At 39.4% G+C, this 13,682-nt stretch overlaps 1 protein-coding gene and 1 non-coding gene across 2 annotated transcripts in view; both read left to right on the forward strand.

Moving 5' to 3' along the window:
• Positions 1–9,900, forward strand: part of Haus6 (HAUS augmin like complex subunit 6) — a 34,225-nt gene extending 24,325 nt beyond the window's left edge. Inside the window, exons 13-17 of the mRNA XM_032902249.1 lie at positions 5,037–5,103; positions 5,449–5,631; positions 5,975–6,110; positions 7,663–8,652; positions 9,459–9,900. Coding sequence (XP_032758140.1) covers positions 5,037–5,103; positions 5,449–5,631; positions 5,975–6,110; positions 7,663–8,652; positions 9,459–9,508 — 1,426 coding nt within the window. The 3' untranslated portion in view covers positions 9,509–9,900. The remainder of the gene's footprint in view (positions 1–5,036; positions 5,104–5,448; positions 5,632–5,974; positions 6,111–7,662; positions 8,653–9,458) is intronic.
• LOC116890460 lies at positions 4,833–4,963 on the forward strand. The gene has a single exon (XR_004386652.1).
• Positions 9,901–13,682: the final 3,782 nt, after the last annotated feature.

The following is a 13,682-nucleotide window of genomic DNA, read 5'->3' on the forward strand; positions in this document are numbered from 1 at the left end:
CATATAGAACTTCCTGTGTGGTGGAATAGTGCATGATTTCTTCCTCTCACCCAGACAGTGTTTTTCTCCTGTAGATCCGCATTTGCAGATGTTCAATACTTACTATGCCTGGGTATTTTTTTCTTTTCTTTATTTTTTTTTTTTTTTTTTTTTTTTTTTTTCGAGCTGGGGACCGAACCCAGGGCCTTGCGCTTCCTAGGCAAGCGCTCTACCACTGAGCTAAATCCCCAACCCCTCTTCTATATTTCTGAATATTGGGTTTTATGGGAATTATCTGAGTTTTGAAGAAGGTACAGATTTGGAAATTACATAAGGTAAGTTTGAGAATTTATGCCGTTTTCTATGTGTGTGAACTATTTTAAAATCACTATTGAGTGAGTAAGATTTGGGAACATTTGAGGTCATATGGTTTGGTGGGAACTTTCAGACTAGTGCTTTCTATTGCTGTGGCTGAGTCCAGCTTAGCTTTTAGTTGGTCCACGTATTTCCTTTTTAGCCTGCACAGCTTGCTGTTTGCATCTATATTACAGATTTAAAAAAAAAAAGAACTGTTTATTTTATATGTATGAGTGCTTTGCTTGCGTGTATGTAAATGCAGTGCCTGGTGTCTTTGGAGGCCAAGAGAGGGTGCTAAGTCCTCTGGAATTGGAGTTAGAGTTACAGTTCCATCGTAGGTATTAGTCACTAAATCCTGATGCTCTGCAGGAATAGAAAGTGCTCTTAGTGGGTGAGTCTGTCTTTTCTCCCCCTGGCCAATTATTGATGGTGGTGGTTGTTATTTTTGAGGTAGGGTCTCATTGCATAGCTTTGGTTGTCTTGGAACTAAAGCTGGCCTTGAACTCACAGAGATCTGCCTGCTCCTGTGTTCTGAGTGCTGAGATTCGAGGTGTGCACACTATACTCAGTTTATAATGAAGTTTTTGATATTTATAAGAGTTACATTCTTTACAAAAAATACTAGAAGATATTTGATTTATTCTAATGCCAAATTTAGCAGGAAAAGCTATTTTGTTAACCATTTCTTTCAGGAATTCTATTTTCTTTATTGCCTGTTTTCTATTATCCTGTTATCCTGATCTGTTAGCTTTTATGATCAATGCCCGATATAAAGTAAAAAACTGAGGACCAGTGAGATAGCTTAGTGGGTAATGGTGTTTGCCCCCAAGCCTGAGGACCTGAGTTCAGTTCAGATCCTTTAGACCCACATAGTGGAGAGAAAACCTTCTCCCCATGTTGTCTCCACATATGTACTATGCCTCCTCCTCACCAATGAATAAAAATGTCAAAAACCTCTGAAGTAAATGTACATAGTACACTTGGGTAATTATTTTTTATTGGAAGTAGGAATTCTTATGTAACAATGAAACAGGTAACTGAACATACATGTGGCATATGCTTGTGTATGCATGTATGTGCTGTGTATGTATCAGACCCTCCCGCTTAAGCTTGTGTAGGAAGCACATTACACTGAGTCATCTTCCCAGCCTTTCTTTTTTTTTTTCCCCGTTCCTTTCCCAGCCTTTCTATTGTTTTTATATTTGTTTCTATTTCTCTGTTGTTGCATGAGTGTGGGGTCAGAGCGACAGCTTGTGCAAGTTGGTTCATTACTTCCTCTACAGTGTGTGTTCCAGGGCTGAAACTCAGGTTGTCAGGCTTGGCTGAGATTTGTTTCTGGTATCTTTAATTATATGTGTGTCAGGGTGTGGGTATGTGCACGTGAGTGCCTGTGGAGTTCAGAAGAGGGTGTGGAACTCTTGCAGTCGGAGGGTCAGGTGTTTGGGGACTGACCAATGTATGCCAGGACCTGAACTTGGTCCCCTGTAAGAGTAGTGCCTGCTCTTAAGCTTGGGGCTGTTGCTCTAATGCCACCATGTATTATTATTTGGTTGATGTTTGCCTTTTGTATATTTCGTGCAGTACAACTTCCCCAAGGAGAAGAGGGACAGATATGAAAATAGATCACCTATGAAAATTGTGAAGGAAAGATTACTTGGGAGAAGTCTATGGATTGAATATTATACTTGAAAACCATTGAAAGAGTACATTTTTAAGCTGGGTAGTGGTGGTACATGCCTTTAATCCCAGCACTCGGGAGGCAGAGGCAGAGAGAGAGGCAGAATCTTTGCGTTGGATCAGTCTGGTGTCAGAGTGAGTTCTGAGATGGCCAGGGCTTCACAGAGAAACACTGACTAGGGGAAAGAAAGAGTACAGTTAGCTCTTTGGCACGCAGTTGTCATCACAGGTAATCAAAACACTCTTAAGCCTTATTGATTAGATTAAGCTGATGGAGGTAGCATTGTACTTGAAGCCAATATTCAGTAGTGGCTCATTCCTTTCCTGTTCTGTGAGCACTCTCTTTAGAGCAGGTTTTGCACAATTCCCCAATGTATAGTGGTGATGCTGTTTTCTCAGTTTATTTATTTACTTTTTGACATTTTTACTTTTTGAATTGCTGGCCTACAATTCACCATGTAGACCAAATTGACCTTGAATTTACAGAACTCTACCTCCTTTCTGTGTGCTGGGATAAAAGGCATGTGCTACCACACCCAATGTTTCCCCACAACTTCTTTTTTCTTTACTTATTTTTACTTTCCTCCTAAACTTAGGTAAAAAACAAAATTCCAGTCTGAATATTTTAAATTCGAATATATATGTGTGTTTTAAATTCGAATATATATGTGTGTGTATATAAGGATATATACACACATAGGCTTCGCCTCTCTAGTTGCTACGGATGTTGCACCTCTTACTAATTAATTAGTTTTAAATTTTGTGTATGTATGTATGTATGTATGTATGTATGTATGTATGCATGCATGTATGCATGTTTGTATGCATGCATGTATGTGTGTGTGAGAGAGATTTGGAGGTGCTGGTGTGCACATGCCATTTTGTACAAGTGAAGGTCAGAATTGTTTTAAAAGATTTATTTATTTAATGTATATGAGCATCCTGTCACTGAACAAATACCAGAAGAGGGCATCGGATCCCATTACAGATGGTTATGAGCCACCATGTGGTTGCTGGGAATTGAACTCAGGACCTCTAGAAGAGTAGACAGTGCTCTTAACCAATGAGCCATCTCTCTAGCCCTAGGTTAGAATTTTTAGGGGTTGTTTTTCTCTTCCGATGAAGGCCCTGGGAATTGAACTCAGACCTCCAGTCTTTTACCTAATGAGCTATCATCTTCCATCTGCTTAAAAGATTTATAGTATTTATTTGCGGAACTCCGGAGAGAGCGTTGGATACCCTGGAGCTGCAGTGACAGGTGGTTGTGGGCTGCTTTTATGTACATGTTGGAACTGAACTTCGGTCCTCTAGAAGAGAAGCAAGTGCTTTTAACCATGTGCTGTCTCCACAAAACCCAAAGGAAAATCCACTAGATTAATTAGCACAGCTGTTTACTTTATACTCTGTATCTGAAAAGTAAGCCAAGTGCTCTTCGCAGGGGTCTCTGGTTTGGTTTTGTTAAAAAAACAAAAAGCAAAAAACTAGCCTTAGAATTTAAAAGATTTTTTGAAATTAAGTTGAGAGTTAATTTTTGTTTTGTTTTCTACAGGGTCTCTGAGTCAGGCTGGATGATCTAGGCTTACCTTGAACTACTTTTTTGTTTGTTTTTAAAGAAAATTTATTTGCTATTTATTTATGTGTATACTCTGTGTGTTTGTGTTTGTGTTTATGTGTGTGTGTGTGTGTGTGTGTGTGTGTGTTTGTTGTGTATACATGGGCCATGGCACACATGTGAAGGTCAGCCACAGTGGTTTGGCTGACTGGTTCTGTCCTACCTTTATTGTTGTTCTCAGGTCATAGCTTATGGGGCTCTGAGCAGAATGGTGTTTATACATTATTATACGTAACGTAGTGTTATTATATATGTAACGTAGTGTTATTATAAGAGCAAGGTTCATAGGAGAAACCGAGTTTGGAGATGGAATGCTAAATTTTTCTGTTACTTAAAAAGAACTTGATCTACAAAATTAAAGTTTTTGATAATGAAAAAGAATATCTGTACATGAGAAATATAAGAAGCCCCTCTTGCATCTGAATCTTTGAAGTAGGTTAAAATTTTATAAATTACTATTTATAAATTGCACTATATGGACATACATATTTTCATTACTATAGTGTGTTCTTTTCATGGCCTGGAAAGGGAGCAATAAAAAAAGTACTTAATACAGCCGTACTAGCATTGGAGTTTAAGGTGTGTGGAATACTATTTGCTTTTTTCATATTTAAAAATAATTTATATTATTATTTTTTTAATTTATATTATTCTTAATTTTTAAAATCATTTCTTTATGCTGAATCTGAGGATTTCATGTAGGACAGCCTACGTACTTGTATTTTATCCTTGCTATGGGATTTTAGCTTCAAGTGCTATTAAAAATAAATCTTCTACCTCAGCCACCCCCCCAGAATAATCTTTTATGTGTGTGGGAGAGCACAAGGTTGTCTGTGTGTGTATACAGGTCAGAGGACAATTGAGTTCATTTTCTGTCTTGGATCTGGGAGTCCAGCTCAGGTTCTTAGGCTACATGGTGAGTATTTGGCAAAAGCTGCTTGTTTTGTGGCAGCCTTGCTTTGTAGCCCAGTCTGGTTTGGAACTTGATCTTGCCTTAACTTCTGAAGTGCTGAAATTACAGGTGTGTGCTCCCATGCTTGGCTGAAAGAATATTAAAGTCTCTGCCGCTGTGAAATTGTATTATTAGCATGCTGAGGACATTGCGACAGTACAGTTCTCGTCAGTTGAGTTAATTTTTAAGTTGTATGCATTTAAACTTATAAATGTTATAGGCATAAAAATATGTAGTAAGAAAGTTGGAGTTATTCGGGAGAGTGATACACAAGTTGGGCAGAAGTGCTGCTCCAATTGTCACTAGACCTCCCCAGAGTAAACTGCCTTTTGATGACCAGGGCGAATTGAGTGAAATCGTCATGGACAGATACGGGGCAGACAGTTTCTCACTGAGATACATCAAGTTAGTGAACGCCTCTCTACACATAACTTAGATTTGCCGTCTCTTTTCTTTCAGCCCTGTGCCTTTTCCCTTACAGTGTGCTTCGTCCTCAGATACAAACAGTTTCACACTACTTGAGAAGGTATGGTCTAAAACCATTTTCATGATTGTGAGACATGGCCTTGCTAATTGGCTGTGTAGTTCAAGCCATTCTTGAACACATGGCAGTGCTCTTGCCTCAGCCTCCCAAGTGCTGGGATTATACAGGTGCTTAACGCTTGCCTTGGAAGACAGCTTCAGCTAATTGTGACTGTAGTGATTTATAAATTATTTTTGGTAACTTAATTACATTCAAGTTCTTTTCCTCCCATTCTTGTGCCATTTCTATTCTCTTGCTAAATGAGAATGTGCAATTATTTAGATCTGCCATTTAAAGAGCTTCAATACCAGCCATGATCATTACTTTATAATGTATGTCTTTTTTCAGGATCCAAATATGAGGACTCCCAAAGAGAAAAACGTGCCTTATAAGAAAATAGCAGGCTCCGAATCGGAAGACTCTCCTTTATCAGATACTGCAAAGAATGCACAGAGTAGCGTATCCGGAGGGTCTGTGCTGGGGAAAAAGAGTGACCCATTCCAGAGAGAGCAAGATCAGCTGGTGGACGAGGTTAGACAAGGACTGAAAGGACTGTTAATAAATGTGCTTACATAGTTGGAATGTTTTTCCTAAGTGCTGTTGGCATTAAAAATCGAGCAGAATTAATTGTTGAGAAATTTGAAGTAAAGGAGTCACAGGTGATAAAGATGAAGGCTAGGGGCTGGAGAGATTGTTCAGTGGTTAAGAGAGCGCGTGCTGCTCTTGCAGAGGACCTGGACCTGCAGCACGTCAGGGAGCGTCTGCCGCCATCTGCCGGTACTGGGCTGCTGACTGCTGCGCTCACGCTTCTTGTTGCACTCCGTCCTGTTTCTGTCAGGCCTGGGTCATTTTCCTTTTTTTCTTTCTCTTGTAGGTTGCCAGAGTAGTTCTGTCTGATTCACCACAGCTCTCTGAGGGAAAAGAAGTCAAATTGGAGGAGCTAATTGACACTTTAATTTCTAATCCCTTCTTAACCAGGAAACAAATTCCCCGGACTCCGGATAACTTGAGTAAGTTAATGCTTTCTGTTCCACTTTCCCTTTCTCATATTTTTGGTTGTGGGATTAGCCTTTAATGGCTGAGCCATCTCTCCAGCCCCCCTTTCCCTTTTTAAGACATGATCTGACAGTTCTTGGAAACAATTTAAAACTGCACTTCTTGTTTAGCTGAGGTGGCTCTTTAGTCTGATACAATGGAATCTCGTTGACGTATTCAGCACGATCGCTCACATTTTATTACTGTCTTTCATCAGTAATCTTTTGTGACTCTGAGTACCTCCACAAAAATATAATCAGTCCTGATGTTATAATCTTGTTTTAGTTGTTTTACTTGGCTATTTTTCTGCAAAGAATTTTATTTGGTCACTTAAAACTTCTGGGGCCAGTTGAGCCATCTTCCTCATGGAAGAGAATGGCGTTGTCCTCTGTCCTCCATACATGCACCACAGCATGTGTGTAGTCATACACACATACACGTGTACAGGCATGCACTAAATAGACAAATGAATAAAATCAGTAAATATACTAAGAAAAATTTTCACCTTCAGATCAGACATCCATGTTTAGGGAATATGATGATTTTGCTTTCCAGTCAGCAGCCCATGGCAAAAATAATCAGTGTCCAAAGCTTCCCTCTCTTACCTGCGGCTGGTGTAGGTGAGCCTGATGCTTCCGTATTTAACCAATGCAGATCATTTGGGTTGAATGATTGAATACAGTTTCTTCTTTGCTTCTGATTCAGTTCATTGAGCTGAGACAGCATAGGTTACTGTTCTTCAAATGACAATAGGGTCCTGTAGTGTGTTTTTCTTTTTAAAAAATTATATTTAACACAACCTTGCGCATTTGTTAACATTGCTTAAAGCCATTTCCATCCTACAATGGCAGATTTGAGGAGTTGTGGGAGATCAAATGATCGACAACCTAATATTAGTATCTAATTTTTTTTTTAAATCTTATTTATTTAACATGAGTACACTGTATCTGTGTTCAGATACCCCAGAAGAGGACATTAGATGGTTGTGACTATTATCCGGTTGCTGGGAGTTAAACTCAGGACCTCTTGAAGAACAGTCAGTGCTCTTAACCACTGAGCCATCTCTCCAACCCTAGTATCTAATCTTTTTTTTTTTTCCTTTTTTTCGGAGCTGGGGACCGAACCCAGGGCCTTGCACTCGCTAGGCAAGCGCTCTACCGCTGAGCTAAATCCCCAACCCCAGTATCTAATCTTTTAAAAACAACAAAAAACATTCTGCCCATTTCTGGTCTGGGTAGACAAGCAGATATGTCTTTCCTGTATGTAATCAAATTTATTGTGTGTAAGTCTATGTATGTTTCAAGAATAGCTGTTGCTATGTGCTCTGACTTGAGTTTGGTTACTAGGAGATGAAGTTTTCTGATGCTCTGCTTTGTCATCCTGTTCGCATATATATGGAGCTTGGGCTGCTACTAAGGCAGGAGCTTTGTTTTCAGCACTAGAGTAAGGTATATTAATCGCATGTCTATGTTTGGGCATATGCAAATGGTAAAATATTTTTTGTGTTTTTCCCTCCACCTTAATTAGTAGCTGATATTAGAAGCTCATGGAGAAAAGCTGTCGAAACTGAAGTTAACAGAAGTTCAGATGGGATTCTAGTGGATGCCAAAGCTGGAGACGTGTCGTCAGAGTCTTCATCTATACTGCATAATCAGAGGGAATTTAGCATGGCTATTTTTTCCCCAGATTTTGATGGGTCTTATTTGCCTGAAGAGAAAGCTGTTCCAGATCAGCTTACCAGTGTACCTCAGAAACATCTGGTAACGAGTCAGATCAGTGAACCCCCAACAGAAGATGAGTCAGACTTGATAAATAAGAAAATGATTTGTAAGCAAGATTTAGAATGTGCAGCCACCAGGCTTTCAGAAACTAGACAAATGGAGGCATTCTCCCCTGCTGTGGGCAGTGGAATAGATGTGATGGGTAGAAGTAAAGAGGACTGTGTTCGACTGTTGGACTACTCACAAGCTTCTTGCAGTGAACCTTCCACGCATAAGACTTTGCTATGGGATTCTTTCCAGAGGTTGAGTGGCATTGGCATATTACATGAGACTCTTCCAGAAGAAGTTGGTCACCTAAGTCTTAATAGTTCTACGAGTTCAGAGACCACTTTTCACCTGGAACCAAAGACTTATGTAGACAGTGATGCTTTTCCAGATGGTGTGGGGAAAAGACAAGCTATTCCAGAATTAGATTCCAATTTACAGTCTCTTCTCAGTAGTTATGAGGCTCTGAAGAAATCTCTTAACAAAATCAGGAAAGAATCTCGCCTGTCTAACCCTAAGACACTTGAACAACACAAAATAGAATTGAGTCCTGTAGCCAAGCAAGTAGATGATACATGCACTGTTTTGGACACTCAAGATTTGTTTGTTGACTGCACAAAGCCGTCTTCCCACGTATCCTTTGATGAAAGAACACAGACTGTATCACCTCTATCTAAAGCTTTTCTGGTGGAGCAAAAATTGAGGACCACATTACCATGTAGGCTTGGGGAATTTCTGCCTAATTTAAAAGGTAAGAGTTAACCAAACCTGTGCATGCACCCTTGGCGATCCATTCTCTTAACTTTTTTAACCCTCCTAGGCTAGAGTAGCACTGGGCTACCTACCCCTAGCTAGCCACAAACTTACTATATGATTTGGGCTGGCTTCAAATTTACCATGTAGCCCAGGCTATTTCTAATCTTCTGTTCACTTAACTTTTCATAAATATAGAACAAAGTGAGTGTTGTGTGGTCATGGTGGGTGATGTGACAGACATAATCCTTGTACCTTCATCAAGGGTAAGAGGAGTATACCCTTACTTCATGGATACTTTCAGAGTCCTGACTGTATATCTACAATGAGAGAGACAGACAGCTTTTCCAAATAGAGTCATATTTTGAGATGCTGGTGTTAGAATTCCAGCAGAGTGTGTTGGTGGGCAGTTCAACCTATAACAGTATTATTGATGCTAAGCATTCAGCACATGTTATGAATCATAATTCTCTTATTTTTATGTTTGAAAATTGTATAAGAAAAAGTTAAAATTATTCTTAGGCATTTAGGACCGATTTGGTCTTATTATATAGATTTCTTGCATATCACTTTGGTTTTTCCATGATATTTAAACACTTTTGAAAAGTATTCTAGAAGTACATTTATTTATTATTTATTTATTTATTGAAAAGACATTTGAGTAGAAATGATAATTTTATTCATTATTTATTAGTGGGTCTTGCACAGAGTGAGCCTTTGCTAAATCAAGAAATTTGCTACTTTTTGGAATTGTTCCTACTTTTCTGCATAATAATTTTCCTCTTTTAAAAATCAATTTTTCAGAAGAAGAAATCTCAAGTAAGAGCCTTGAAGCAAGAGACTCTCTGATTTGACAAGATAAAGCATTTTCCAGTTGATTTAGCTGATGCACTTACCCTGAAGCCTTTTCACTTAACTGCAGCTGAGATCCACACATTGGAAGTGTAATTCTCTTTCTAGCATCAGAGAAGTTCTGAATGTACTTTGGCTTCTTATAATGTATTTAGGTCTTTCTCCCTCCTCTTTTTCTTGCTAAATATTATGAGTTTGAAATGTGAAGTATTTAAGAACAGCAAATGTCAAATTTTAGAAAACCATTTTGATTCCTAGAATAATCTTATAAGTAAATTACAAATATAGTTATGTTAAAAATATTAGTCATGGGGTTGGGGATTTAGCTCAGTGGTAGAGCGCTTGCCTAGCAAGCGCAAGGCCCTGGGTTCGGTCCCCAGCTCCGGAAAAAAAAGAAAAAAGAAGAAAAAAAAATATCAGTTATTAACATAAGGATGGGTGCGTAATCTAATAGCCACTAAATAGCCATATCTCTCTCATTTTAGAGAAATAAACCATTTTACTGGATCTTGATGGATATTCTGGTACTAACACAAAATGAACGAGGTGTAGTGTAGTACCCTTGGATGTGTAATCAAAGCAACACACTGTAACGTTTGTAAAATTGTAAACAGACTTAATGAATTCTAAGTATATTGGTCCTGCAGAATGATGTTGATGGGATAAAATGCATGTATGTGATAGGTGAAGACGAAATGGAGTGAATTGAGGAGATGGGGAAAGGTAGAAGATGGCCAGATGTTTAAAGAACAGTCAGACTCTGTTTTGTGTATGTTAGGCTGAGAATTTAATTCTATTTATATTTAACAAGAATATCAATGAGAAATTTGCAAATTTGTTTTACAATTGTGGTCTGTGGGTGGTATGGTGGGTGTTGTTTGTGGAAAGCAACAAGGTTTTATTACTTACTGATTGAAAACATTAAAGTTCCTTAGTGCCTACAGAATATTCCAAAATAGTTTTGAGAAAATTGAACATGGATTTAACATTTATACATTTTGCCTTATTGTCAGGGGTCTTGTTTGTATCATCCAAGGAATAAATACATGTGCCTGAATAAGCCTGACTAGAAGAGGCACTAAAAGGTTGGTTTATCTCCTTCTATTCTAACTGCAGAGCCTCAGTTTGTAACTTTCAAAATCCTGTCCCCAAGTCTTAAGAAAAAGGAAGAAGAGAAAGGTAGATGGGCTGAGTGTCAGAAGGATTGTATAAGAGCTGCTTACAGAGAGGGAAAGAGGACATGTTCCCGAGGGCTCTGGTTCCTTCACGAGTGCAGCAGAGCAGACTGTTCAGGTGTACTGGGAAATCACTTGTTTACAGTCAGCCTGGTATCTAGACTCTAAGCATGTTAGGGGAGAAGAAGGACTGTCAGAGGAGCCTCTGTCATCTAGAGCCAATGCTAAGTGTTTAATACACATGGTTGCATTTAACCTTTGTAATTGAGATAGGAGGTATACCTCGCCTGCAGATTCTGAAGCGAGTGAGAGATTAAGTGGCTGGGGTGGGATGCCGGGGCCACCTGTATTAGGATCATCTGAGATGCCTGTTTAAAGATGCTTATTGAGAGAGGGTCTGGAAATCTCATTCAGATATGCTTCCACGGCCACTCATAGGCTCAGCAGCTCACTGCAGAGACTGCGATGCACGGTTAGCCCGAGGTACCTTTAAGACGGGGCACACTGTCGTATGCATATTGCTCAGCCCTTCATTATGAGAGTTGAAAGGTCAAGTATCTGGATATCTTGGGTTTAGAAGAGTCACTGAAATTTACCTGTGGATGGCTGAACATTCCTGAACTCATTATTTCTTGTTTCAGCACCATGATCAAATCTCCAATCTGTCACTTCCAAAACTGATAGTAACTTAATGCTTTCAGTGCTTTCCCGCACAGCTCTGTGACGGGTAGCAGCTACTTGATCTTGTCAGGTCCTTGCTTACAAGCCCATTGATGGTTCATTGCAATTACAGAACAGGGTTTGGTTTAAAGACAGCTCCCTTACTTAGATACCCCTCCCCCCAAACTTTTTTTTTGTCCTTCTAGCTCATCTCAGTTCTTTAATTTGACTTGAAGACTTTAAGAACCTTTCATTATAGCGGTTAGGATTTTTTAAATTTTTTATTTATTTTCACATGTGTGGATGTTTGCCTACATGTCTGTCTGTGTACCTTTTTGGTGCCTGGTGCTCCCTGAGGGGGGAGTCAGATCCTCTGGGACTGGAGTTGGCTAGTACTTGAACCTGGGTCACAGGATGAGCAGCCACCGAGGCATCTCTCCAGCCAGTTATAGTTCCTTTAGAACTCAGAACAGCACTTTAATCCTTTAAACACCTTCGATCCCAGCACTTGGGAAGGCAGGCTGATCTGAGTCTGGTCTACAAAGTCAGTTCCAGGACAGCCGACAGGGCTACAGAGTGAGACCCTATCTGTAAAACAAGAGCTGAAGGCTCAGACAAATCACATGGTCTGCCTTGATGTCTTAATTTGCCCTCCCTAGATCCATGGTCTTACATCCTTTTTGAAGTCTATTGTGTAACTCTTTTGTGTGGGAGGGTTGGGGGGGAGGTAGGGATCTTGCTACTGTTCAGGTTAGCTTCAGCTCACAGCAGTCTTCCTGCCTCGGTCTCCCAAGTGCTGGAACTACAGATGTTTACTTAGCTTTTACTTAGTGTCTTTGTCCCCCACTGTACGTGATTTCTGATCACAGCTGTCCACACACCTTCTTACCTGTGTAGATGTCTGTAGGGTATGTATACTGCTGAGCATGGAAGATGCTGACAAGTAAGATAAGGGTAGTTAAGGAGCATTTGGGGGACAGGGACTAAGCTCAACAAAATTCTAAACAGACATTTTGAAACCTTTACAGTAGTTTTCTTAGTTATAAGGTCTGATACCAATTTTACCTAAAGTGTAGACGGGAATTCTTGAGACCTGTATAAAAGCAAACTTTTTTTCCCTAGTGTACTAAAAAAATGTGTTTCAAAACATTTCATTTAATGTGTGAAGACATTATGAAGATCAGATGCCTGGTTGCTCTCAAGAGCACCCAACTCTTTATGCACTGAGAGCTGGCAAGTTCATGTTCTTAAGTGGGAAATGCCTGTGTTCTAAGGACTGTTTGGAAGTGTGTTCTACAAACTGCTGTCTAGAATAAATACTCAGTGTTTCACCACTGTCTGGGATTCCCTGTATTTCAAAAAGAATTATGCCTCAAACACACCACTGAATTATTATGTACAAAAGTACAACTTGGTAAAATAATTTAAAAGGCTCAGTGGTTCAGGTAAGAGTACTTTGTTACTGGTGTTTAGTTTTAATCACTAGAATCTAGAATCTACTACAACAGCTGTTATTTTTATGTTCAAGGTAAGGTCTTGCTATGTAGCCCTGACTGGCCTGAACTCTGGTGTAGATCACACTGGCTTGAGTGAGTGACTGGTCTTTGTGCTCCTAGACAGAGAAGTCTTTGCTCTAACAGATGACTTGACACTAGAGCTGGAAGGGAGCAGTTTATATCTATTCTGCTTTTACCATATGTGCCCAATGCAAACTAGGAACCTCAGACTCTTTTCCCACAAAGTAAGTAATAAACAGTCTTGGTGTCATGGAATTTCCAGATCAGTACAAATGGTCAAACACTAATTTTGTGGCCTCTTTCTAAAGTTTGTAAATTTGGAATTACATGTGGGAATAATCTATACCTTAAATGGTAGTTTTTGAAGATCTTAGTATAGCCTAGGTTGTCCTTAAATTTATGGTAATCATCTTACATAGCCACCTGAATACTGGGATTACAGGGAATGAGCAGCTGCCTAGCAAAAGATAAGTCTTTTTTTTTTTTTTTCCAAATAATTTTTCTGTCAATGGAGGTAGAGGGGTGTGATGGTTAGGAGGCATAAAGGATCTGGTGAGAATGCCCTAAAGTGTCTCACTTTAATAGAGTCATGCCAGTTTTTTCATGTATTGATAGAAGTCACCATCCATCAGGTTATGAGGATAAATTAGAATACATGCATGTCAAGCACTTAATACCTAGCATTTAACAGGCTCAAACTTTGCCAGATGTCACATGCAGTATTTAGAGGAATGGCATAATCTGGATGCTTTCTGTGTTGACCATTTTGGCAATCTTATGTAGTCGTGTTCTTACTGTATCCACAAACAGGAGAGCAGGCATAG

Source organism: Rattus rattus, chromosome 1 (genome assembly GCF_011064425.1).
Source record: "Rattus rattus isolate New Zealand chromosome 1, Rrattus_CSIRO_v1, whole genome shotgun sequence".
Lineage (NCBI taxonomy): Eukaryota > Metazoa > Chordata > Mammalia > Rodentia > Muridae > Rattus > Rattus rattus.